Source organism: Rana temporaria, chromosome 1, assembly GCF_905171775.1.
Source record: "Rana temporaria chromosome 1, aRanTem1.1, whole genome shotgun sequence".
Lineage (NCBI taxonomy): Eukaryota > Metazoa > Chordata > Amphibia > Anura > Ranidae > Rana > Rana temporaria.
Window position 1 is genome coordinate 234,303,153 of NC_053489.1, and position 26,028 is coordinate 234,329,180.

Consider the following 26,028-nt stretch of genomic DNA (forward strand, 5'->3'; position numbering starts at 1 on the left):
GTAGAGGAGAGCAGATCGGCTGCTCCTCTGACAGGGGGGGTTTGTACTGATCGATTATCAGCACAGCCCCCCCCTGAGGATGCCCACTGGACCACCAGGGATTCCACTAGATCACCAGGGATTTAAATCAAAGGTATGCCACCCTAGACCACCAGGGATGACACATAATGGATGCCAATCAGTGCCACTATGGATGCCAATCAGTGCCCACAATGGGCATCACTGATTGGCAGGCATTGTTTGGCACTGAAAAACAGCCTTTGGAATACAGAGTAAAAGTAAATAAATAGTATGAAGAAACTGTTTTAAATTTTTCTACAAATATATAAATATATATTTGAAATAAAAACTATTATTTTTTGGCAATAACTTGGTGTGGGTGAATTTCTCCCAGTCACAGGCTGTCACATCCCTCCAGCCCGAGTCTTAGAACAAGAGGGAATGGAAACCTCCATCATTTTACATGTAATATCCCTCCCCTATTGTGTTTAGCTGGTCAGTGGGCATGAATGAAGAGGGAGGGAGTGGGCTGTGATTTACTAATTTGTATGCGCCCACATGTGTGACGCTATAGTCACATGGGCTGCTCAGATGTGATAGGGAGGAAATGCTCAGCATAGAAACTCACTGAAAACTGAGCATGTGCAGAGTTGCAACTACAGCTGCAAAATCCCTAACTGAATTGGGGATATGAACAGAAGGTGGAGATAGAGAGCAGCAGGAGCAATCAGTTTTTTTGCAGAAAACAAATCTCATAGTGACTAAATGAGTATGAACAGCATGTAGCATTTATGGATAGTTGTTTATGCTGTGGGTTTAGTGACACTTTACAATTTATTGCAGTTGCTTTGTTAAACTGATTGTCACTGCACATTATTATAGCTGTCGCCTAATATTTCACAGGCTTTAATTTTTTTCTCATTGGACACAAATCATTGTTATTGTGGCTAGTAGATCTGGCTTCTACTAGAATTCTCCTAAAATATTCATGTCATATTTGGTACTTAGAATTTTTTTTATTGTTAAACGCCTTATAAGATCCTGTTAGATCCTATTTTGCTAATTATCTTTTCTTTCTCGTACATCACGGGACACAGAGCGGCATATTCATTACTATGTGGGTTATATGGAGTACCTTCAGGTGATGGACACTGGCAATCTCAAACAGGAAGTGCCCCTCCCTATATAACCCCCTCCCATAGGAGGAGTACCTCAGTTTTTTCGCCAGTGTCTTAGGTGTTGGTCATGGTTTAGCTTACCTCCACATCCTTGGGATTAAGGTGGGCTAACCGGTTCTGTCCAAAGGCCTCAGTGCTAAAGTGGTCAGCAACCGGACCCCAAACCATTGGGGTGTAGCCCATAATGCTTTCTGTTCAGAGAGCTGGACCCTGGGCCCAGAACTTAGAAACCTTTGGGGGCCTAATGTTTCTGTTGCCAGGGTGCTATATGGGCCCAGGACAGTGGCTCCTTCATAGGAACCCAGGGCCTGAAGGTCTAGACGCCACCCACGGAGATGGGGGAAGATTGGACCTCTTGCTGTGCAAAAGTCCTGCGGCATGGAGCAGGTAAGTATTGGGGGAGCTTGCGGAACTTGGTTCTTAGCAGGTTCCCTACAGGGGGTGCACAGGGGGACAGACCTGGGTATGCTCTGCATTGGCAAGGAATCACTATGTCTATGACAGGGACAGGATGATTCAATCTTTTTTCCCCAGTAATATGTGACCTCCCTGGTAAGTGTTGCTTAGCTGGGCTGCTGGCGCTAGGTGTGGGATCTCTGTAAGAGGGGAGTTTTTTTCCCATGCTAAAAGGAGGTCTGTGACCTACCTAAAGGGCTTACCTGCCTGGGTGCCTGCGCTGCTCCGTCCTCCTCCATGTGTGATGGCCCCCGCCGACGGGCGCGCGCCCGAGATATAAACGATTTTCGCGCCGTTTCCGTGGTGGGGGCGCGTCCCTGTGGGCGGCGAATTACAAATAAAGGAAGGGGAGGTCCTTCCATTAGCTGCCAAGAGCTCAGTGTCATCCTGAGCTAGAGGAGAGGAGGACACAGAGCGGAGCACGCCGAGGACACCCGGTGGCGAAAGGAAGAATTGCAGATTTTCTAAGGACTGTCAAACCTACAGATAGGTTTTCTTTTTCCTTTTTTCAGCAGATGGCTATTGGCAATACTTAGTGGGAGACAGAGTGGTTTCTTTTCCTCTTCAAAAAAAAAAAAAAAAGAGAAGAAGGGAAAGAACTGCTGATCTCCCTTCTCAGTTTGGGCGTTAGTCTCTATCGCTCCCAAACCGACAGATCCCCTTAGCTACGTCTGTGGCTGGGTGATAGCAGGTGTACCTCGGTATTGTACCATGCCTTCTGGGTCAGAGGGTACAAAGGGTGGGGATTCCCCCGCAAAATCCGAGGGCTCAGACACGGCTATGCCGCTGCTCTCCCCACAGGACATATCAGGGCACGCCTTGATGGGACCTGGGGGATCTGGTGCTGGGGCTGATCCAGGTCAGTCCAACCCCGGCTTTGTCACTGAGAGAGTTCTTGCTGTTTCTTTAGGTGAACTAGAGAAAAGAATGGCAAAAAGGATAGCTAAAGCTATATCGGGTAGAAAGCGGACTAGGTCTCCGTCACCCGAGCAAGAACCCTCAGACACAGAAATCCTTTCCCTGGGGGAATTGGATAGACTTGACGCTTTGGACCAGGGTGGTTCAGAGATCGAGGATCTGGATACTGAGGGGTCTGGTTCAGCCTCCCAAGGGGAGAGTTTGTGGGTTCAGGCCTTAACGGACATGGTCCATGAGGCATTTAAGTTACCCATACCAGAACCTCAAGTATCGGCGGTTTCAGCTTTAGGCTCTTTAAGAACGCCTCAAAGCAACGCAGTTTTTCCGGTCCATCCTCTACTCGAGGAGGTCATGTTTCAGGATTGGATTAAACCAGATAGAGTCTTTTTACCACCTAAAAAATTCTCTGTTTTATATCCTATGGAGGAGAAATTCTCCAAAAGATGGGCGCCCCCGGCGGTGGACGCAGCCATCTCCTATGTGAACAAATCTTTAACTTGTCCGGTGGAAAACGTACAGGTGTTTAAGGATCCGGTTGATAAACGCTTGGAAACATTACTGAAAGCCTCCTTTACTTCAGCAGGGGCGATAGTTCAGCCCGCTGTGGCTGCTATTGGAATTACCCAAGCATTATCAGATAAGACTAAGCAAATGCTTAAACTTATCCCTGCCCAACAGGCAGAGGAATTTTCGGATATACCGAGGGCTATACGCTTTACGGTGGATGCTATCAAGGACTCCATCCAGCAGGCATCACGTTTATCCTTATTTCTAATCCATATGAGAAGGCTCTTATGGTTGAAGAGTTGGGAGGCTGAGCCCCCATGCAAAAAGCTCCTGGTAGGGTTTCCCTTCCATGGAGGACGACTCTTCGGAGAAGATCTGGATAGATATATTCAGACTATATCAAGCGGCAAAAGCACTCTCTTGCCAGTCAAGAAGAAAGCCCGAGGGCCCGCGTTTAAGCGCCAGCCCCCTTCCCGGGACAGGGGCCCTCTAATACCAGACAGTATCGACGGCCTCCTGCAAGATCAGGCTTTAACAATAAGCCACAAGGCCAAGCCACTGGGGGCAAGAAGCATTGGTACCGCAAGCCGGCGAAGCCAGCCCCCAAGTCGGCCTTATGAAGGGGCGCCCCCACCCACGATGGTGGGGGGAAGGCTACGTCTCTTTGCAGAAGTTTGGGAGGCCAGCATTCCCGACTGCTGGGTACGGTCTTCCGTGGCCACAGGCTACAAACTAGAATTTTCAGAATTCCCTCCTCCTCATTACCAGGAGTCAAGAGTACCAGGCGACCCGGTGAAGGGAGCCGCGTGGATGGCGGCATTGAATCATCTGCTGTGCCAGAAGGTGATAGTAGAAGTACCAGTCCAGGAACAGGGCTTGGGGTTCTACTCCAACCTGTTTATCATCCCAAAGCCCAACGGCGATGTCAGGCCAATTTTGGACTTAAAGGGAGTAAATGCGTACCTAAAGGTCCGCTCATTCCGGATGGAAACTATTCAGTCAGCTGTCGCCGTGCTCCAGAAGGACGACTTCATGGCGTCCATAGACATAAAGGATGCTTACCTTCATGTGCCAATTTTTCAGCCACATCAGGTATTTCTACGCTTCTCGGTGGCTCAGCGTCATTTCCAATTTGTGGCACTCCCCTTCGGGTTGGCTACGGCCCCCGGGTATTCACGAAGGTCCTAGCCCCAATCCTAGCCAATCTAAGGACCCAAGGGGTCACGGTCCTGGCTTACCTGGACGACCTCTTGGTCGTAGACCACTCGTTTCCTGGCCTGGAACGAGCAGTCGCCCTCACGGTTCAGTACCTCGAGAGGTTCGGCTGGGTCCTAAATCGAGACAAATCAGCATTTCGGCCCACAAGGCAGCTGGAATATCTCGGCATGAGATTGGATACAGAACAACAGAAGGTGTTCCTACCTCTATTAAAGGTCAAGGCCATCAAAGAGCTAATACAAATAGTTCTGAGCAAGAGAAAGCCAACTGTTCGCCTATGTATGCGGCTACTAGGCAAGATGGTGGCCACCTTTGAGGCGGTACCATATGCTCAGAGCCACACTCGCATCCTGCAGGCAGCCATCCTGTCAGCATGGAGCAAGAGGCCTCAGGCCTTGGAGATTCCTTTGCCACTTTCACCAAGAGTCCGGCAAAGTCTATCTTGGTGGTTAAACCCTCAGAATCTCCTGAAGGGAAAGACGTTCAGTCCTGTGACCTGGAAGATAGTAACCACAGACGCCAGCCTGATCGGCTGGGGAGCAATTTTGGATGGTTGCACTCGCCAGGGCACTTGGGCAGCGGCAGAAAAGCACTTGCCCATCAATATCTTGGAGCTCAGAGCTGCCCGACTAGCCCTCAGGGCTTGGACGTCCAAACTGCAGGGGTTCCCGGTGAGAATACAATCGGACAATGCCACAGCGGTGGCATACATAAATCACCAAGGGGGAACCAAGAGTCAAGCCGCTCAGAAAGAAGTGAGCTTGATTTTCTTGTGGGCAGAAGCCCATGTGCCCTGCATATCGGCTATATTCATTCCCGGAGTGGACAACCTACAGGCGGACTTCTTAAGTCGCCAGACTCTATTGCCGGGGGAGTGGTCTCTGCATCCACAGGTCTTTCAGACACTCTGCCAGAAGTGGGGAGTGCCGGACGTGGATATCATGGCATCGAGACTAAACAAGAAGCTAGACAGGTTCATGTCCCGCACAAGGGATCCCAGAGCCTGCGGAACCGATGCGTTAGTTTGCCCTTGGCATCAGTTCAAACTTCTTTATGCATTTCCCCCGCTCCAGTTACTACCCCGCCTGCTGCGCAGGATCAGGGTGGAGCACATACCAGTCATCCTGGTAGCTCCAGCATGGCCCAGAAGGGCATGGTATTCACTAATCCTGAAGATGGTAGTGGGAGACCCTTGGACTCTTCCTCTACGGCCAGACCTGCTATCGCAAGGTCCGATCCTCCACCCTGCCTTACGGCATCTAAATTTGACGGCCTGGAAGCTGAATCCCTGATTCTCAGGGGTAGAGGTCTGTCTCAGAAAGTAATCTCTACCCTAATCAGAGCCAGGAAACCGGTCTCTAGGGTGATTTATTACAGGGTCTGGAAGGCCTATGTAGGCTGGTGTGAGTCCAAGCGATGGCTTTCTCGCAAGTTTACCATCGATAGAGTATTACGTTTTCTCCAGCTAGGAGTGGATAAAGGACTGGCATTAAGCACAATCAAAGGACAGATTTCAGCTTTGTCAGTGTGGTTTCAGCGGCCGCTGGCCACCCACTCGCTAGTTAAGACCTTCCTTCAAGGGGTCTTGCGTATTAATCCTCCAGTTAAATCCCCGCTTTGTCCGTGGGATTTAAATCTTGTTCTGTCAAGTTTACAGAAACAACCTTTTGAGCCGTTGGCTGAAATTCCTTTGGTTTTACTGACAAGGAAGTTAGTATTTTTGGTCGCCATAGTTTCCGCTAGAAGAGTATCGGAACTGGCAGCCTTATCCTGTAAGGAACCATATCTTATTTTACATAAGGACAAGGTCGTTCTCCGCCCTCATCCTTCCTTCCTACCGAAGGTTATATCCAGTTTTCATCTAAACCAGGATTTGGTATTACCATCCTTCTTCCCTAAACCTACTTCCAGAAAGGAAGGGTTGCTGCATACCTTGGATATTGTCAGGGCCATGAAGGCCTATCTTAAAGCTACAGAGAAGATCCGGAAAACAGATGTGTTGTTCATTTTACCGGATGGGCCCAAGAAGGGGCAGGCAGCTGCAAAATCCACCATCTCGAGATGGATTAAACAGTTAATCACTCAGGCCTACGGCTTGAAAGGGTTGCCTCCTCCGTTATCATTAAAGGCTCATTCTACTAGGGCCATGGGCGCCTCCTGGGCAGCACACCACCAGATCTCTATGGCTCAAGTTTGCAAGGCGGCAACCTGGTCTTCTGTCCACACGTTTACAAAATTCTACCAGTTGGACGTAAGAAGGAATACTGATACAGCCTTTGGGCAGGCAGTGCTGCAGGCTGCAGTTTGAGACCCTCGGATTCCGGGGGCTCCCTTTTGAGTTAAATTTAAAAAAATAAATTTTTCAACTAAGTTGGATTTATTATGATTTGAGTATATCTCTAAATTAAATCCTTTTGTCTTGGGAAGATGTCTCCCTCCCCTCATTGTAAGCATTGCTTTGGGACATCCCACATAGTGTCCCATGATGTACGAGAAAGAAAAAGGGATTTTTAATACAGCTTACCTGTAAAATCCTTTTCTTGGAGTACATCACGGGACACAGAGCTCCCACCCCTCTTATGGGGACCATTTTTGGGAGGCATACTGCTTGCTACAAAACTGAGGTACTCCTCCTATGGGAGGGGGTTATATAGGGAGGGGCACTTCCTGTTTGAGATTGCCAGTGTCCATCACCTGAAGGTACTCCATATAACCCACATAGTAATGAATATGCCGCTCTGTGTCCCGTGATGTACTCCAAGAAAAGGATTTTACAGGTAAGCTGTATTAAAAATCCCTTTTTCCATTTGTGTATGCTTTTTTTCTAAATCAGTAAAACATGCTAAGTACAGTGTCTATTGTATTGCTATAGTGTGTTCTTTCCTGCAGACCTATTTAAACGGGCATTTCAGAAATCTGCCTCTGTCCGCCACATCCTGAAACCCGTTGGAGGCAAAAGAGTAGATTCACAAGAAGTCCAAAAAGTGTGCAATATTTGTGTTCTTTACCAGACTGTACTTACTACTCTCACACAAATCCGGCTACAGATCCTCACTGGTAAGTACCATGTTGCTGGAGTTATCCCAAAACCTTTCCGTTAGGAACCATTATAATCTAGAGTTATAATATTTTTGAAACTGTATCCACACATATGGATAGACTGTTGTATTTTGCATTAAAGGTTTTAGGGACGGCTCACACCACAATTTCTGCATTGCGTATGCGTTTTTGATGAGAACGCACTGCACTGGTGTGAACTAGGGCCATAGAAACACATGTAAACATTGTCCTTGCGTTTTTGATGCAGAATACAAGCAAACTGGACTGCATCTGGTGTGAACCAGCCCTTAGGGTAGTAAGACCACTAGCCATGAGCTGTTGAAAAAAATTGGTTTGCTATCAGTCTGTATATGTAATATATATATATATATATATATATATATATATATGTGTGTGTGTGTGTGTGTGTGTGTGTGTGTGTGTGAATGTATGTATGTATATATATATATATATATATATATATATATATATATATATATATATATATATATATATATATATATATAGGATTTCTTACAGATTGCTTTTATGTATTCATAGGGTTATAGCAAAAAGATGAAGCTATGTGATAACATTTGTACTGTACTTTAAAGAGCATTGCCAGTGTTTTGTGAATTTGAATGGCATACTCTTCTACTCTTCTACTCTATCACTAGGTCTTACTTATCTGGATGATCTGCTACCAAAGCTGTGGGCGTTCATTTGTGAGTTGGGACCACAAGGAGGACTGAAACTCTTTCTCGAGTGTTTAAGTAATGATACGGAGGAGTCCCGCAGACTGTTGGCTATGCTGGTTCTCTTCTGTGATTGTTCCAGACACTTAATTACGTAAGCAATGCTTGTTTATGAATTATGTGTGCAAGAATGTAGAAAATATTAAAAGTGCATTTTAAATCATTTTAAAAATTGTAATAAATGTATTAAAGATAGAAAACAAAAGACAAAATTGTGATTGAGCTTACAATAAATCAATTTGCCAGAGCAAAAAAAAAATGAAAAAAAAAATAAAATCAAAGCCAACTTAATCACAGCCGATTTATAATGTCCTCTTCTGTATAATAGGATTTTGGATGACATTGAGGTTTACGAAGAGCAGATCTCCTTCAAAGTGGAAGAACTTGTTACTATCTCTTCTTTTCTCAACTCCTTCGTATTCAAGATGGTATGGGATGGAATCCTTGGTAAGACTGTCAAATGCTGAATAAAATATTCTCGTGCTATTTTTAAACAATATAATGATGTACAAGGCGGTCCCCTACTTACAAACATCTAATTCACAAATGACTCCTACTTACAAACGGAAGGAGACAACAGGAAGTGAGAGGAAATCTACCCCTAGGAAGGGAAATTCTTTCCTGTAAGAGTTAATATGGGAAAATGGTGTCTCCACTGATGCTTTATCACCAATCCTTGTTCCTTGTTTCCCTAAAAACCCCAAATTTTCAAAATCCAATTGTCATTGGGACAGAAAGTGAGGTGAAATCTTCTGAACAGGGGCACAGACAGAAAAACAAATGTTACAGGGGTGATAACCCTGCTATCCAAAAAGCTTAAATATTTTTTTGGCTGGAGCTACACTTAAAGAATGTACCTGTTCCGACTTACAAACAGATTCAACTTAAAGGGTCACTAAAGGAATATTTTTTTTTAGCTAAATAGCTTCCTTTACCTTACTGCAGTCCTGGTTTCATGCCCTCATTGTTCGTTTTTGCTTTGATGTTGTTGTAATTCCCCTCTGTTCTGGACACTTCCTGGTTGTCTGTTTCCTGATCACCACAGTACTGGGAGATTTCTCACTGTGGTGACTAATCAAGAAGGTGTGATTACTGTTTGTAAAACGAAACTGGATTGGTGCTGAGGGGTTTTAGACAAAGCATTGCTTCCCTCTATTGGCTCTCTGGCTCTGTACATCAGAGAACCAGGAAACAACAGCAAAACCAAAACTAAACTTTAGGTACATTATATGATTGTTTTTTATCTATTTTTAAAAGGAATCAGTTAACTATTATGTCTCTATACCCTGTAAACAGTCATTTCAGCAAAAAAAAAAAAAAATTCCTTTAGTGACCCTTTAAGAACAAACCTACAATCCCTGTCTTGTTTGTAACCCGGGGACTGCCTGTATTTTGAGGCAGTAGTAGTTCTCTATTTATTGTTATTTTTTATTTTTTGCAGAGAATGCAAATGGAGAAACCCTGGAGCTTTTTCATTCAGTGCATGGCTGGCTGATGGTTCTGTATGAAAGAGATTGCCGTAGAAGATTTGCTCCAGAGGAACACTGGCTGCGAAAGTGAGTGTGTGTACATGTGTTAATCCATGGCTGGCACTGATTATACAGGATGCTTTTTTTTTATGAATTAGTATACTGAAGACAACTTGTCATTAGAAAAACAGGGAGGTTGCCATAGCTAGACTCTGCTTCTGTAAATGCATGTTGCCTGGCTGTCATGCTTCTTGCAGATGAGAAGTTCTGACTTTGCTTCAGCTTTTCATATCTGCATACTTGGTCCAGGTCAGTGAATAAAAAAAAAAATACGATTTACCCAAGAGAATCAGTTTAAAAGCCAGTCAGTTGGCATATACAGGAAGGACCAGCAATGACAAACTCATATTTTCTTATGGCTTGGTTGCTTAAAATATCGCTGTGGAAATTCAGTAACTGATTCAGGATTAAGACACATGTTCACCTACTGCACTGAAATAGGATTTTAAGCATTTAACCACTTGCCGCCAAATTGCGTACCTATACGTAATTTTTCTTCTAATGGTTGTACTGGAGTGATGCATGCAGCTGCAGGCATAGTCCCAGTACCATTCTTTTAAAGCTGACAAAAAACATCCAATGCGTAAAAATCAGTATTTTTTGCTAGAAAATTACTTAGAACCCCCAAACATTATATATATATATTTATATATATATTTTTTTTTTAGCAGAGACCCAGAATAAAATGGCGTTCATTGCATGTCACACTGTATGGCGCCATTGGCTCCCAAGTAAACCGGAAGTAATGTCATGACATCGCGTCCGATGTCATGACATTGGCTAAGCAGCCGCTCGGCTGTTATTACAAGCAGCAGGAAGGGACCTCTGCCCCCCCCCCCCCCTGCCGCCGCGCGCCCAGACTCTCCCATTTTAACGGGAGACCTAAGCGACCAGCCAGCACATCCACTGGCCAGAGACCCGAACAAAGCTTGAATCAGCTTTGATCGGGTCTCGGATATGGTAACTCGGACGCGATGTCGTGACATTACTTCCAGTTTACTTGGGAGCCAATGGCGCCATTTTTTTAAAATTTAAAGTATTTAAAAACGACGATCTTGGCGTTTTTGAATACTTTCAAGTGCAGAGAAGTGGTTTGGGGTCTTACAGACCCCAGATCTCTCCATAATAATACCTGACACGTGCCTATTGCTGTCACAAGGGATGTAAGTCATGCCCGCAAGTGTATACCTTGTTAAAACCACTCATGTGAGGTATCGCCGTGATTGCTAGAGCTAAGGAAATAATTCCAGCACTAGACCTCTTCTGTAACTCTAAACAGGTAACTGTTAAAAATGTTGAAAGCATCGCTTATAGAGAAGTACCGTAGTTTGTCACCATTCCACAAGTGTGCGCAATTTTAAAGCATGACATGTTGGGTATCTATTTACTCAACTTAACATCTTTCATATTATACAATGTAGGGCTGACTACTATTTTTTTTCTTTTTCTTTATTCATTAAAGTGTATTTTTTCCCCCAAAAAATGCTTTTGAAAGACTGCTGCCCAAATACAGTGTGACATGCAATGAACGCCATTTTATTATGGGTCTCTGCTAAAAATAAATAAATATATATATAATGTTTGGGGGTTCTAAGTAATTTTCTAGCAAAAAATACTGATTTTAACTTGTAAGCAACAAATGTCAAAAAAAGGCCTGGTCTTCAAGTGGTTAAAAAGTACAGTCAGCCCAGTTGTCTCTTGAAAATCTGCAGTAATGATGTGCACGTGGTTTGCCATTTTAGTCGGTTTCTAATTGATTTAATTTCACTTCTCCAGGGATCTGAAACCTGCTGTGCTTTTCCAAGAACTGGACAAAGAGAGAAAGAGAGCCCAGCTCTTGCTTCAGTACATCCCTCATGTTATCCCGCACAAAAATGTAAGTTTCATTGTCTGCATTCACACTGCTTGGATATAGACACAGCTATCCGAAAGGTAAAGCGTTTTTCACCTTAATTCATTCCCTGCATTTTTCCACTTGCTGTCTTGCTGTGTCGTTGAAATTCCCCCCCCCCCCCTCCCAAATGCTTACCTAAGTCCTGGATCAATCGATATGCCCGTCTTCTGCCTTTCTCTCCCCTCTCCCTGCTCTCATCAGCTTCACTGAGAACAGGGAGAGCCATTGGCTCCAGCTGCTGTCAGCCTAATCCTGTGAGCAGAGAACAGAGGGAAGGGACACTGTGGCCCGGATTCACGTAGATCCGCGCATTTTTACGGCGGCGTATCGTATTTACGCTACGCCGCCGTAAGTCAGAGAGGCAAGTGCTGTATTCACAAAGCACTTGCCTCCTAAGTTACGGCGGCGTAGCGTAAATGGGGCCGGCGTAAGCGCGCCTAATTCAAATGAGGATGAGGGGGCATGTTTTATGTAAACTGTTGGTGACCCGACGTGATTGCCGTTTTTTACGAACGGCGCATGCGCCATCCGTGTACATATCCCAGTGTGCATTGCTCCAAAGTACGCCGCAAGGACATATTGGTTTCGACGTGAACGTAAATTACGTCCAGCCCCATTCACGGACGACTTACGCAAACGACATAACATTTTCAAATTTCGACGCGGGAACGGCGGCCATACTTAACATTGGCTACGCCACCTAGGAGGTAGCTTTATCTTTACGCGGCGTATCTCTTACGGAAACGGCGTATCTTTACTGCGACGGTCAAGCGTACGTTCCTGAATCGGCGTATCTAGTCATTTACATATTCTACCCCGAAATCAACGGAAGCGCCACCTAGCGGCCAGCGGAAAAATTGCACCCTAAGATACGACGGCGCAGGCCGTCGTATCTTAGCTAGGTTTAAGTGTATCTCAGTTTGAGCATACACTTAAACTTACGACGGGCTTAGATTCCGAGTTACGTCGGCGTATCTACTGATACGCCGGCGTAACTCTTTGTGAATCCGGCCCTGTGTGTGTATGTGTGTCAATTGATTCAATGTGTTTCAGCTTGGGATTGAGCCAGCATGTCTGTCAACATAGCAAGCGCTTGCTATGGGGGCAGACAGATGGAGAGGAGCCAAAGTTACCAATACCTTTGCACAGAGCAGATGATTATAGCATGTTTATTATTATTTTTTTTTTTCAATCAAAAAGCTTTTATTGAGCAAAACAACAACGCACAGGGCATATAGACGGCGTACAGTTACAATGCACGACAAGTGATCACAGACAGAATGCAGGTACGGGCATGATAATAATAGGTGACATAGAACATAACAACGTTTATGCCTAGTTGTCCCAGAGTGTGAACACAGTGCAGCAGGGTTAGTTGTCAATTCACCCGCATCCCTCCCATTCTCCCTTGCCCTCCCGTGAGCACAGGGACGCATGTTTATTATTTTAGTCGATTTTTTTTAACTTTAAAACTGCTTTAATGATGCTTCATGGTCTTACGGGTGATTGTTTCTTTCTTGCAGAGAGTACTTTTGTTCAGAAATATAGTAACTAAAGAAAAGGAGAAGCTGGGTTTGGTGGAAACTACCACAGCCTCTCCACATGTTACTCACATCACTATAAGAAGATCACGTATGTTGGAGGTAGGTTCAAACTCAGATAAACAAACCAGTGTTTATTCACCTTCATTTGTCAGTAACAATATCATGTGATCAATCTATGCTAAAGGACCACTGTCTCAAAAATATTGTATTATGATAACTGTATGCTGTTAAAAATATGTCATGATATTATTTAGGTGTACAGTTTAATTTTCTTTCTTGCCCATTGAGTGACACAGAAAGTAATATATTGTCAGGTTATACTGCTGCCTACAGTAGGATTGGACATTGGTAAGCAAAAAAAAAAAAAAATATATATATGTTTGCCAGCACAAGATAACCCCCTCTGCTCTGTTGGAAAAACTCTAACCATGTTTTTTACTAGCTTTCTCTTTTAAATCAAGATTCTTCACAACATCACTGCTTAAGCTCATGTCTCGATGGCAGCTACCTAGATTGGCCTTTCCTTAGCTTTACTTTGGGGTGGGATGCCTGAACCCCACTGGTCTGGACTTTGTGGGTCTAGCTTGGAATGTGATCTTTGGGCTCTTGAGTTCTGCATGTGGCACTTTTCAGACACCAAGTACTGGTAAAAGTTAAGGCGTGGTGTGCTTCCCAGGGCCATGGCACTGCCTCAGAGCTTGCCCTTGCCCTTTGTGAGCAGGTTGTCAAGTTAATCACTGGGAGCTACTGCTGGTTTATCACAGAAGGAGTTAACACTGAGGGTTTGAGTGCTAATTACATCCGCTGGGTGGAGTGTTGCACCTTCCCGCTGCTGCTCCAGTTTGAAAAGGCTATGTGGAACATTTATCCCACAGCCTGCCTACAGTACCTTGATCGTCCCTGGCCATCTGGCCTTACACCTGCTCCCAGCACTTGGGTTCATGAGTACCTAGCGTTAATTTGCTTTTTCTACTCACGGTTCAACATGTGCCAGTTCCACTGTACTAGGCGTCTCCAGCTCACACTCCACTGATCGCTCAAATGTTGCTTGATGCATGCTTACTGATGCAACCAACATTTACATCCTAGAGTTTTGCCCTCTGGGAGAATCTTCCCTAGTCCCGTCATGCAACGTCCCTTCAGCTGCTAAGAATCTGCCTGACATTGGGGGTTATTTACTAAAGGAAAATCCACTTTGCACTGCGAGTGCACTTGGAAGTGCAGTCGCTATAGATCTGAGGGGGACATGCAAGGAAAATGAAAAACAGCATTTTTGCTTGCACATGATTGGATAATAAAATCAGTAGAGCTTTCCCTCATTTCAGAACTTCCCCTTAGATCTACAGCAATCTACAGAGACTGCACTTCCATGTGCACTTTCAGTGCACTTTTAAGTGCACTTGTAGTACAAAGTGGATTTGCCTTTAGTAAATAACCCACCATTGAGTCTCTACAGTCTTTGAGAGATCTGACTTGCTCCTGCCAAGTCGCGATCTACTGCCATCACTTCCAAACTGAAAGAGACTGTTACAACTCTTGTTGAAGCTGTACGCAGCACTTTGATGCTTGAGAATAAGCCTGTCCTGCCACTTCTACCAGCGCTGTCCCCCGTCTAGGATCACTTAGAGCTCATTTAGTCTTCCTTTCTAGAGACTCTAAATACTGTATCCTGACAAGATGTTTGTACCCTCCAATTGCCTCTAATTCTTGTTACCATTTGAGATGAACAAAAGTCTGCGCCTTCTGTGGGTCCGACAGTATCCCATCTTAACAAAGCATCTACCATCCCAGCGAAGAGTGCACCTGTTTTTAAGGACTCAACCGATAAGTGACTGGAGGCCCTCTCTACAACCCTTTTCTACTTGTCAGGTCCTGTGCTGCAACCAGATTTAGCTTTGACTGTGATCTGTCAAACCTTGGCTGACAGGTCTAAGGCTATTAGAAGGGATATGAGCTACAGCATGGATAGGTTGTTTGAGGTTTCCTACATATTTCTTCTGTCGGCACACATGAGGGGGGTTACTTTCGTTAAAGCGCTATATTGCAGAGTCTGCGTCGAAAAAAAGCGCTTGATCCGCTATTCCTAAGAGGCAATGTATTTTTTGGAGATACCCTCATCAAGGACAACACTGGCAGCAAGATTACTCGACTTCCTTAGTCAAAGAAGCCTCACCCTAGCTGGAGGCCAAAAACAGTCCTTTTGTTACTCCATGGACTTAAACTTCCACCTCAAACCTCAAGATCTGGCTCCTATACCATCCACAAACCCTGGAATTAGACACGTGGGCTGCTATGCTGAACCACCCATCTGGAGGGTTATCTGAACTTGATTCAGTCAGAGAATGCCACAGCAGTGACATGCACTAACCAATCAGACCAACCAAACTGTGGCAAGGGAAGTATAACGGATCCTGCCCTTGGCAGAGTTACATGCTCTAGCCTTGTCTGCTGTTTACATTCCAGACATGGAAAATAGGCAGACTTTCTCAGACAGCAGTTCCTGGACCCAAAGGAATTGTTCCTTGCATGCAGAGGTGTTCAAGGACCTGTATTACAGGTGAGGGATGTCAGATGTGTGCCTCCAGGTTTCATAATAGACAGGCTTGTCTCCAGGTTCAGGGATCCTCTAGTGGTAGTAGTGGATACATTGGTGGCTCCCTGTGATCAGTAGTTCCTGAGCTATGTCTTGCCTCCCCTGAAACTCTCTCCTTGTCTGCTTGGCACTTTCAAGATGGAGGGAATTCAACAACGTGCTGAGAAAAATGAAGTTCAATGCTTCCGAGCATGTGTCGACTTGATTCTGAGCATGCGTGGATTTTTAACCGATTGGATTTCCCCACAGACGATGTCCTCTTTGTGCTGCAGGCAGTCCCTAGTTTTGTTGTTATTTGTTAACCTGTTAGAGTTTTGTTTGGTGTTGCCCACTTCTCAGTTAAACTGCTTTTGGTCATCACCACGGTATGACCTCCTGTGTTCCTCAACGGACAAGAAAGAAAATAGGATTTTTGTACATACTTCAAATCCTTCTTTTTTTTTTTTTTTTTTTTGTCCACTGAAGGGCACAGGGTCCCACCCCTCTGTATTTATAATCATGCTCGTGCTTTGCCACAACACTGAGGCATGCTGAGTATAAGAGTGATTATACTGGACTAGCCTAATCTTCATATATAGTCGATAAATATATCATGACTATAGCGCGCACCCGTGATTTTCCCCCTATTTTCAGGGGAAAAAAGTGTATGTTATACGCCGATAAATACGGTATTTGTTTACATATTGGACTTTCACGGCTGCATTCTAATGTTACACTTATTTTTTTATGCCATTTATGTAATATTGGAAGGTTGATTTTAGCGCATTATTACTTTATGAATATAGCACATATGGTGATATCAGTACACTTTTAAAATAGTTGCAGCTTTAATCATTTATTTATCTTTTTAATATGTTTGGTTCATATCAGCGCTTTAGTACCCATTTTTTACACAAACTATTGTAACTACTCCTGGCAGTTGTTGCAACTTCAGGCTGGATGTTGCCAGTCTTCTGGGCAAAAATGCTGTTTTTTTTTTTTGTTTGTTTGTTTTTTTCCTTGGACGTGTTTGGGTATTCATTGCAAAGTGAAACTTTACTTCATTTACTAAGATTTGGAGCAACTGCAGTTGCAAAGTTTTGTAAATCAACCCCACTGTATTTTTAGATGTCGTAATAAGTGTGCCAATTCTTTTTTATAGACTGCATTTTATTCATTACTTGTACCTTTTCAACTGAAATGAAGTGAAATTTTGTGTTTTGTCATGATTTTTTTTTTTCTTGTATCATGCCGCGTACACACGATAATTTTTCGGCATTTAAAAAACGAAGTTTTTAAAAAATGACATTTAAAACGATCGTGTGTGTGGGCTTCACATCATTCAACGTCAAAAAAAAAATCGAACATGCTGCATTTTTTAACAACGTTTTAAACTATGTTGTTTTTTGGGTTGTAAAAAATGATCGTGTGTGGGCTTAAACAACGTTAAAAACCCGCGCATGCTCAGAAGCAAGTTATGAGACGGGAGAGCTTGTTCTGGTAAAACTACCGTTCGTAATGGAGTAAGCACATTCATCACGCTGTAAAAAAGCGTGAATCGTCTTTTACTAACACGGAATCAGCTAAAGCAGCCCAAATGGTGGCGCCATCCGAATGGAACTTACCCTTTATAGTGCCGTTGTACGTGTTGCACGTCACCGCGCTTTGCTAGACCTTTTTTTTTAACGATCGTGTGTGGGCAATGTCGTTTTAATGATGAAGTTGGGAAGAAAAAAAATTTCAAGCCGAAAAATGAGGCATTAGCCTTTCGTTACATATTCTTATATTTTTCTGTTTCAGATGATGACTATAGTTGGATTTAATGCAGAAGTATAGGAGAGGAAAACAATGAATTTCCAGATTCAAAAACATATTTATAGCTTATGTGTGCAGTATGCTGTTTTTAACAATAACTGTTCAAATTTCATAGCTTTATTCATTTTATAGGATGGTTATGACCAGCTGAGGCAGTTGTCACAAAATGCCATGAAAGGTGTCATCAGAGTAAAATTTGTCAATGACCTTGGGGTTGATGAAGCTGGAATAGACCAAGATGGAGTTTTTAAGGAATTTTTGGAAGAAATTATAAAGAAGGTGTTTGATCCAGCACTAAATCTGTTTAAGGTATTTAAATTATACCCAGGTACTCAAGTTTGATGCTATGTACCATACATACTCGAGTATAAGCCGAGGCACCTAATTTTACCACAAAAAAACTGGGAAAAAACGAATTGACTCAAGTATAAGCCTAGGGTGTCCATCTGTATGCCTCACTGTGCCCATGCCTCACCTCACTGTGTCCATGACTAGACTGATGTTTAACATGGGAGTCTATGAAAGGGGTGCCTGGCTTTGAAAAATCGGTGCTCCGCAGCCGTAGGTCCCCCGGACAACAAACTTTGCACACTTGTATTATTGTACAGGATTTATATAGCGCCAACAGTTTGCGCAGCGCTTTACATCAGGGAAGACAGTACAGTCACAATACAAATCAATACAGGAGGGATCAGAGGGCCCTGCTCGTTGGAGCTTACAATCTAGAAGGGAGGGTCAAGTGGAACAAAGGGTAGTTAGCTGTGGGGGATGATCAGATGGACTCAAATGAAAATACAGTTATGTGTGGGAAGGGTAGGCTTCTCTGAAGAGAAGGGTTTTCAGGGATCCTCTTAAAGCTGATAGAGAAGGAGAGAGATGGATAGATTGGGGTAAGGAGTTCCATAGGCATGGAGAGGCTCTAGAAAAGTCCTGGAGACGAGCATGGGAGCAGGTGATGAGTGAGCTAGAGAGTAGGAGGTCTTGAGAAGAACGAAGAGAACGTACAGGTTGGTATTTAGAAACTAGGTCAGTGATGTAGCTGGGGGCAGAGTTGTGGATGGCTTTGTAGGTAATTGTTAGTATTTTGAATTTAATTTGTTGGGTGAGCGGAAGCCAGTGGAGGGATTGACAGAGGGGAGTAGCAGAGACAGAGCGGTTGGTAAGGTGGATTAGTCTGGCAGCAGCATTCATGATGGACTGAAGGGGGGATAGAGTATGCAGAGGTAAGCCAATGAGGAGGGAGTTGCAGTAATCGAGGCGAGAGATGACCAGGGAGTGAATTAAGAGTTTTGTGGTGTCATTGGTTAGAAAGGGGCGTATTTTGGAGATGTTGCGAAGGTTGAGGCGGCAAGATTTGGACAGTGATTGAACGTAAGGCTTAAAGGAGAGTTCAGAGTCCAGGACTACTCCTAGGACCTTGACATGTGGGGATGGGCTGATAGTTGTGCCATCAATTTTGACAGAGAGATCAGGGGAAGAGGCACGTGGGGGAGGAAAAATTATAAGTTTAGTTTTGGATAGGTTGAGTTTGAGGAAGTGGTGCGACATCCAAACTGATATATCTGATAGTAAATTAGTGATCCGTGAGGAGAATGAAGAAGTGAGTTGAGGAGTAGAGAAATAGATTTGAGTGTCATCATCGTAAAGATGGTATTGGAAGCCGTGGGAGGCTATCAGCTGACCCAGGGAGGAGGTGTAGATAGAAAATAGGAGAGGTCCAAGAACAGAACCTTGGGGGACCCCAACAGAGAATGGAAGAGGAGAGGAGGAAGTAGAGTTGTAAGCAACGCTGAAGGTGCGGTTGGATAAGTAGGTGGAGAACCAGCGAAGAGTACAGTCACGGAGACCAAAATTGTGGAGTTTTTTTAGAAGGAGTGGGTGGTCAACCGTATCGAAGGCGGCAGAGAGGTCCAGGAGTAGGAGCACAGAATAGTGTCCCTTAGTTTTGGCTGTTAGTATATTGTTTGTTAGTTTTAGGAGAGCAGTTTCTGTGGAATGTTGAGGACGAAATCGAGACTGAAGGGGATCGTGGAGGTTATTTTGAGCAAGGTGGACGCTCAGTTGGTTGTAGACTAGACGTTCAAGGAGTTTGGATAAAAAGGGGAGCAAGGGGCGTAGGTTGTCAAGATTGGATGGGTCCAGTGAGCGCTTTTTAAGTATGGGGCATGTTTCAAAGAGTTAGGGAAGATGCCAGAAGAGAGGGAGAGATTGAAGATGTGGGTTAGAGAGTGTAGAATCGAGCCAGAGGGTGAACGTAGCATTTGCGAGGGAACAGGATCCAGAGCACAGGTGGTAAGATGGACGTTGGCAAGTAATTTAGCGACCTCGTCTATAGTGGTGGGGTTGAAAGAGGGAAGTAATGACTGTACCTGTAGGCATGAGGCGTGAGGCATGAAGGGTATCTGAACAGTAGAGATCTCGTTGCGAATTGTATCAATCTTCCGCTTGAAGTGATTGGCGATCTCCTGGGCGGTGAGTGAGTTAGTGGGTGGAGGCAATGGAGGACGAAGGAGAGAGTTGAAGGTAGAGAAGAGTTGACAGGGACGGGATGATAAGTTTTTAATAAGGGTGATAAAATAGGTCTGCTTGGCAGTGAAGAGGCTGGAATTGTATATTTGGAGGGCAGATTTATACTGGGCGAAGTCTTGCGCCACAGGCGCTCGAGAGCACGGCTATGTTTTTTCAGACTTCTAGTATCATCTGTTTGCCAGGGTTGAAGGGGACGGGGCCTTATTCTGCGTGTAGTGAGAGGGGCCAGTCTGTCCAGTGATGCTAGAAGTGAAGTGTTGTAGACTGAAGTGGCTAGGTGGGTGCAGGACAAGGGTGCAATTTTGTCATAGAGGTGGTCAGTCTCAGAGTATAGAAGAGAAGGGTTGATATGGTGAAGGTTTCTACGAGTAACTGTTAGGCATTTGGGGGGAGAGGATGTGGAGGAGAGTGAGAGAGTAAATTTAATAAGGTAGTGATCAGAGAGGGGAGAAATGTGTCAAGTTTCAGGTCCAGGGAACTTACGACCGGCTGGTACCGGGTCCCCAAAGTCACCAGAGAATTGACCATTTAACATGGGAGTCTATGGAAGGGGTGCCCTGCTTTGAAAAATTGGTGCTTCTCTGCCTTGGGTCCCCCGGACAACAAACTTTGCACACTTGTAGAGGAAGAGTGGGGTCCTACTACGGCCGGCCGGTACCGGGTCCTCAAAGTCCAAAGATCAGGCGCAAAAAGGTGACTCAATTAAAAGCCGAGGGGGGCATTTTCAGCACAAAAAGATTTGCTGAAAAACTCGGCTTATACTCCAGTATATACGGTATATGTAAAACTCAACAATAAACTTGTGTTTGCTCTCTATTGGCCTGTTAAACAAAGCATTAAAGTGTGTCCTAATTGTACAGTACAGGTCAATATAGTTGTATTCATAGAATTCAGGTCTTATGCAGGCTACTTTCAGGTGATTGGACACTGGCAAAAATTTCAACCCTCCTAACCATTGGATTCCAAACACCCGAAACATTACACTTCTCACCTCCTCCCTGACTCTTTTCCTGAATCAAAAATGGAACCTTAATATCTCTTTGAGGATGAAATGAAGATTAAAGAAAGAAAGGGAAAAAAAAAATTCCCCTGCTAGGCAATGTCATAATGTGCTAGTATGCATTGCATACTAGTACATTATGAGAGATTTACCTTAGAACAAAGCCCTCCAAAACATAACTCTCATGGAGTGGGTAGGGTTATAGGAGCAGGTCCTTAGGGTGGCCCCAGAAAAAGTTTTTGCCAGTGTCCAGTTTCCTAAAAGTAGACTGCGTATAACCCACAGTTTGTGAATACAAAATAAAACCGAATGCAGCCACCATGGGTGGCTCCAAGGGCTGGTAAACTCCAATATAATAAATTTTGCCGGTTTTAAATATACTGAAATCCACCTTTACTACATTTCTTACACCTTTTTTTGCAGACTACATGCACTGGAGATAGATTATACCCATCTCCTACTTCATATATCCATGAAAACTACCTCCAGTTGTTTGAGTTTGTAGGGAAGATGCTGGGAAAGGCAGTGTATGAGGTAAGTTACCATCTGAGATGCCTGTATGAAAAAAAGCATAATAACATCTGTTCAAATGACAATCAAATATGTTCTTATTTTAGGGTATTGTTGTAGATGTCCCCTTTGCGTCATTCTTCTTGAGTCAGCTGCTAGGGCATCATCACAGCATATTTTATAGCTCAGTGGATGAGCTACCTTCACTGGATTCTGAGTTCTATAAGAACCTAACATCCATCAAGGTGAGTACTACATAATACTACCATGCTTTGTGAAGTAGCTGAAACTGATTGTCATTATGTGTATTTAAATGTATTCATACACAGTGGCATAGCTAGCACATCCAACACACGGGGCTGGTCATTCTTTTGACCATGGTATGGGGCAATCCTGTTTTCCGAATCCAGATCCTTTGCCACACCAACCCTACTTTTCAAGTCCAGAGCCTCCTCTACACCCCACTGTCTAGGGCCTCCAGTGTACCCCCCTTCTAATCCAGGGCCTCCTCTGCATCACCCAGTCCAGGGCCTCCCCTGCACCCCCTCCCAGTCCAGGGCCTCCTGTGTACTCTTCTCCTAGTCCAGGGCCTCCTCTGCACCCCCCCCCCCCTCAGCCCAGGGCCTCCTCTGCACCCCCCAGCCCAGGGCCTCCTTCAAGCCCCCCCCCCTTATGCTTTCTACTCATCCTCCAGTGTAGAATGGATCTGCTTCTTACCAAGTTTGCCTGTTCTCTATCCCAGTACACCCTACAGTGGTCTTGGACTCACAGAGGAGCAAGGCAAGCCCGAGCACCACAAGAGGGAGCAGGATCTGCAGTGTTTCTTCCAGTGCACCCAACATAAATACACTAAGATGAACACTGCTTAATTCAGCCTTTATCAAAATCTTTACCTAGGAAGAACCATTGAAATAATTGTTAGGTCTCAGGTAACCGCTGCTAAACATAATTAAATCTACAGCTCATATTTTGCCCCCCGGCCCTTAGAACTAGTGTCCCCACTCGAAAATGTCAGGGTGGGTCTTAAACAGAAAGGGGTGTGACCTTGACAGGAAGGGGTGGGTCATATTTAAATTGGGGGGGGTGCATGAGTTTAGTCAGGCCTAGGGCAGCACAAAACCTAAATACCCTACTGTCTATATCCACATTGTTTTCTCTTAAAACAATTCTCATTATCCATGCTGTAAATACAGGAATCGTAATGAAATAAACCCTAGCCCCTCTTACTTGTGTGCTCTGCTTCCCTCTGAACAAATACTATTGGTATATTGTGTTTTTCAGCGTTATGATGGTGATATTAGTGATCTGGGCCTCACACTTTCATATGATGAAGATGTAATGGGACAGGTGGGTATTTTAAAGTACTTTGATGTATGTGTGTGACTAACCTTCCAAAATGAATAGTACAAAATAAACGGATTGTATAGTGGTCTTGCACTTTATTTCTGACAGGCATTACAAAAAAAAATAAAAAATCCTTTTTTCTTTTTGATTTAGGCAAATCTTGCATATTAATATTCAGTATTCTTATACTGAGCCAGCAGGTGAAGCTCTTGGCTCTGTTTTTCACATGTTTTTCAATCTCTCCTTAACTCATTTTGTAAAATGACTGTTTACCGAATTCAATAGCTCAAGGTGAAATGTACAAACATAAGTAAAAAAGTGTTAATTTTAACTTGAACATGCATGTTTTTCTCAGCTGGTGTGTCATGAACTGGTCCCGGGAGGCAAATCGATTACTGTTATTAATGAGAACAAGTAAGTAAGCACATTTTATCGTAGCACTGACTGCTATGCATGTTGATTTTGGCATAATGTTTCTCTAAATGTATGTTAAACACTCTGACGATAAAAGATAATTATAGGCAACCAGTCGGAATACTTGCCACGATGAGGAAAGGGGGCACCGCTCCAGGTAGGTGTTTTTAAAATGGCATTCTCCTCAAGGTGGAAGCAGCAGGTACAGGCTAAGCATATAGCAATTAGAAGAAAGAGCATCTGGACAGCCACACTCCAATAAAAACGCCTTTACTGTATAAAATAACAAAAGTACAAACCACAGCAAGGTACAAGATAGGTTAACTGGCGCGTTTCACACTCTCAACAGTGCCTAGACATAGTTACTTGCCAGGATGACTGGGTTGCTGGATCTGTTTTTTAGGCCTTTAGTATTGGCGCTAAATGTAGTAGGATAAGGAGTTATTGGGAAGAGCTTATAGGATCTTTCAGTTGACTTTCAGACCAGAAGTGAAGAGTGGGAATGCAGCTACATTAAGTGACAAATATAGACGTTTAAAAATCTTCACTGTTAAAGCCATACTTTTATCATCTTAAAGTGTAACTAAGGGCAATATTTTTTCCATTAGGGATAGAGCAAGGGAGGGGTATAACGACTGTCTGTGTCCCATTGGGGAGAAGTACTTTCACTTCCTGTCCCAAAACAGGAAGTGAGGGAATCCTGTTGTGTCACCAGAACTAGTATCTCTGTTGGAAGATTTCCCCTGTCTTACTGTTCTGGTGTCAAACCAAAATTTGGGAGAATTAGAAAGTGTAAATCTCTCTGACAGGGGCACAGAAAGCAATAAAAACTGGCGTGTTCTAAGCCCTCTCCACCCTATCCAAAACCCCAACATTTTTTGACCTTGGTTAGACAAGAACGAAGATTGAGGCTGCATTTAAACCTGGGCATTTTAATATGCCAGCAGAATTGCTGCAATTCTGCCCACAATTTCAGTACAGTCTTCTAAAATGACAAATCGCACAATGCGAATTTCAGATGCCATTTTTTTTAATGGCACCTCAAAACATGGTGCTGTTCTGCCAAGGTTGTCGTGCAAAACATTTGCGGCAAACTGTATTGCTCGAAAGAAGCTCCTGAACCTTTTTTGGGGCGACAAGCTTCCCACGATGTGGTTTGCCGCGATTGCAGGATTTATTGCATGACAATCGTGGCAGAACCGCATTGCGTTTTTAGGTGACATTAAAATCAATGCTATGTGAAATTCATGTTGTGCGATTTGTCATTTTAGCAGCACATTTTGGAATTGTGGGCAGAATTGCGGCAATTCTGCTCGCGATTCAAAGCGCCCAGGTGTGGGCAGGTGTGATTTTTCTGCCTTTCTAACTACGTAACTGTGATTATTTGAAAGAAAGGGACATACACACCAGAGACTGCACATCAGCAGAGTACTTGATGTTAACAATTTTGTTTTTCAGGATAAGTTACATCCACCTCATGGCTCACTTCCGAATGCACACTCAGATTAAAAACCAAACAGCTGCACTAATAAGCGGCTTTCGTTCCATCATCCGGCCAGAGTGGATACGCATGTTTTCTGCTCCAGAACTGCAGCGCCTTATATCGGGGGACAATGCTGAGATTGACCTGGATGATCTAAAGTAAGTTAAGAACGTATATGTATAATCATGGGCCTAGGTTGACACACTGCTCCTCTATAACCTTAGTCCTCAAGTACCCCCAACAGGCCATTTGTTGGGAATTTATCTTGGATAAAATACAAAGCCATTAACTCTGATTTAAAGCACCTGTGCAAGATAAAGGAAAACCTGCAAACATGGCCTGTTGGGGGTACTTGAGGACCAAGGTTGGGAACCACTGCTCTATAAAATACAGTGAGTGAGTGAGCGTTGTTACCCTAGTATTATCCATTTTAATACCTGATCTTTATTTAATATGATTAACATGTTTTTTGTTGACAGGAAGCACACGGTATACTATGGCGGGTTCCATGGCAGTCACAGAGTCATTATTTGGCTATGGGATATTCTGGCCAATGACTTTACCTCTGACGAAAAAGCCATGTTTCTAAAGGTATGAACGCGTAACACAGATGTATCAGTATTACCCATATTGCTTGTCTATGAATTTATGATGTCGTCTTGTTTTTTATTTTTTTTCAGTTTATCACAAGTTGTTCCCGCCCTCCTCTGCTTGGCTTTGCCTACCTCAAACCACCATTTTCCATTCGCTGTGTAGAAGTATCAGATGATCAGGTGAGAGACTAGTTTAGAGTATCTATACTCCGCCAAGCAAAGATTAAAACTACACAGCTTCTGATATTCTGTAATAATGGTCACCACAGCTTGCACATTGTGCCATTGCATGTTATGCCCTGAAAGCTTCCACACATGTTCCAGTGTCTAGTTAGAGATACAATGGTTCCTACTCACATTGCAGGTACTAGCGCCATATTAATATTTGAAGGTACCGTTACTCTTTCTTTGTTAGAATGGCAGCATTCACATCAGACAAAGCTCTGGCACTCCTTGCTAGTGACGAAGCTTACCCAATCCCTCCTGTTTTTTGCATGCTTATCGGTAACTGAGGTAGGCAACCATAGTGATAGGCCAAATTAGGGATGTTTGGGGGTAGGAGGTAGCAGACAAGTTTGACACTACTTTGAAATATAACAGCTTTCCACATTTTAGAAAAGCTTGGCATTCAGAAGGGGGGAGGGCAATGAAAGCTGCTATGCAGGTATGTGCTGGCACATCTAGGTTCTTTCACTTTGTACCTTCTAGCAGTTTAAATTGTTTGCAGTGC

At 43.9% G+C, this 26,028-nt stretch overlaps 1 protein-coding gene across 3 annotated transcripts in view; it reads left to right on the top strand.

The window, feature by feature from the left end:
• UBE3B (ubiquitin protein ligase E3B) overlaps positions 1-26,028 on the top strand; it is an 82,140-nt gene that overhangs the window by 54,480 nt on the left and 1,632 nt on the right. For all 3 annotated transcript variants that reach the window (XM_040351812.1, XM_040351794.1, XM_040351802.1), the window contains 14 exons: positions 7,167-7,334; positions 7,994-8,165; positions 8,400-8,518; positions 9,513-9,627; positions 11,377-11,476; positions 13,018-13,137; positions 17,558-17,734; positions 21,378-21,488; positions 21,572-21,709; positions 22,746-22,811; positions 23,164-23,222; positions 24,681-24,863; positions 25,185-25,296; positions 25,386-25,478. In XM_040351812.1, coding sequence (XP_040207746.1) covers positions 7,167-7,334; positions 7,994-8,165; positions 8,400-8,518; positions 9,513-9,627; positions 11,377-11,476; positions 13,018-13,137; positions 17,558-17,734; positions 21,378-21,488; positions 21,572-21,709; positions 22,746-22,811; positions 23,164-23,222; positions 24,681-24,863; positions 25,185-25,296; positions 25,386-25,478 — 1,733 coding nt within the window. The remainder of the gene's footprint in view (positions 1-7,166; positions 7,335-7,993; positions 8,166-8,399; positions 8,519-9,512; positions 9,628-11,376; positions 11,477-13,017; positions 13,138-17,557; positions 17,735-21,377; positions 21,489-21,571; positions 21,710-22,745; positions 22,812-23,163; positions 23,223-24,680; positions 24,864-25,184; positions 25,297-25,385; positions 25,479-26,028) is intronic.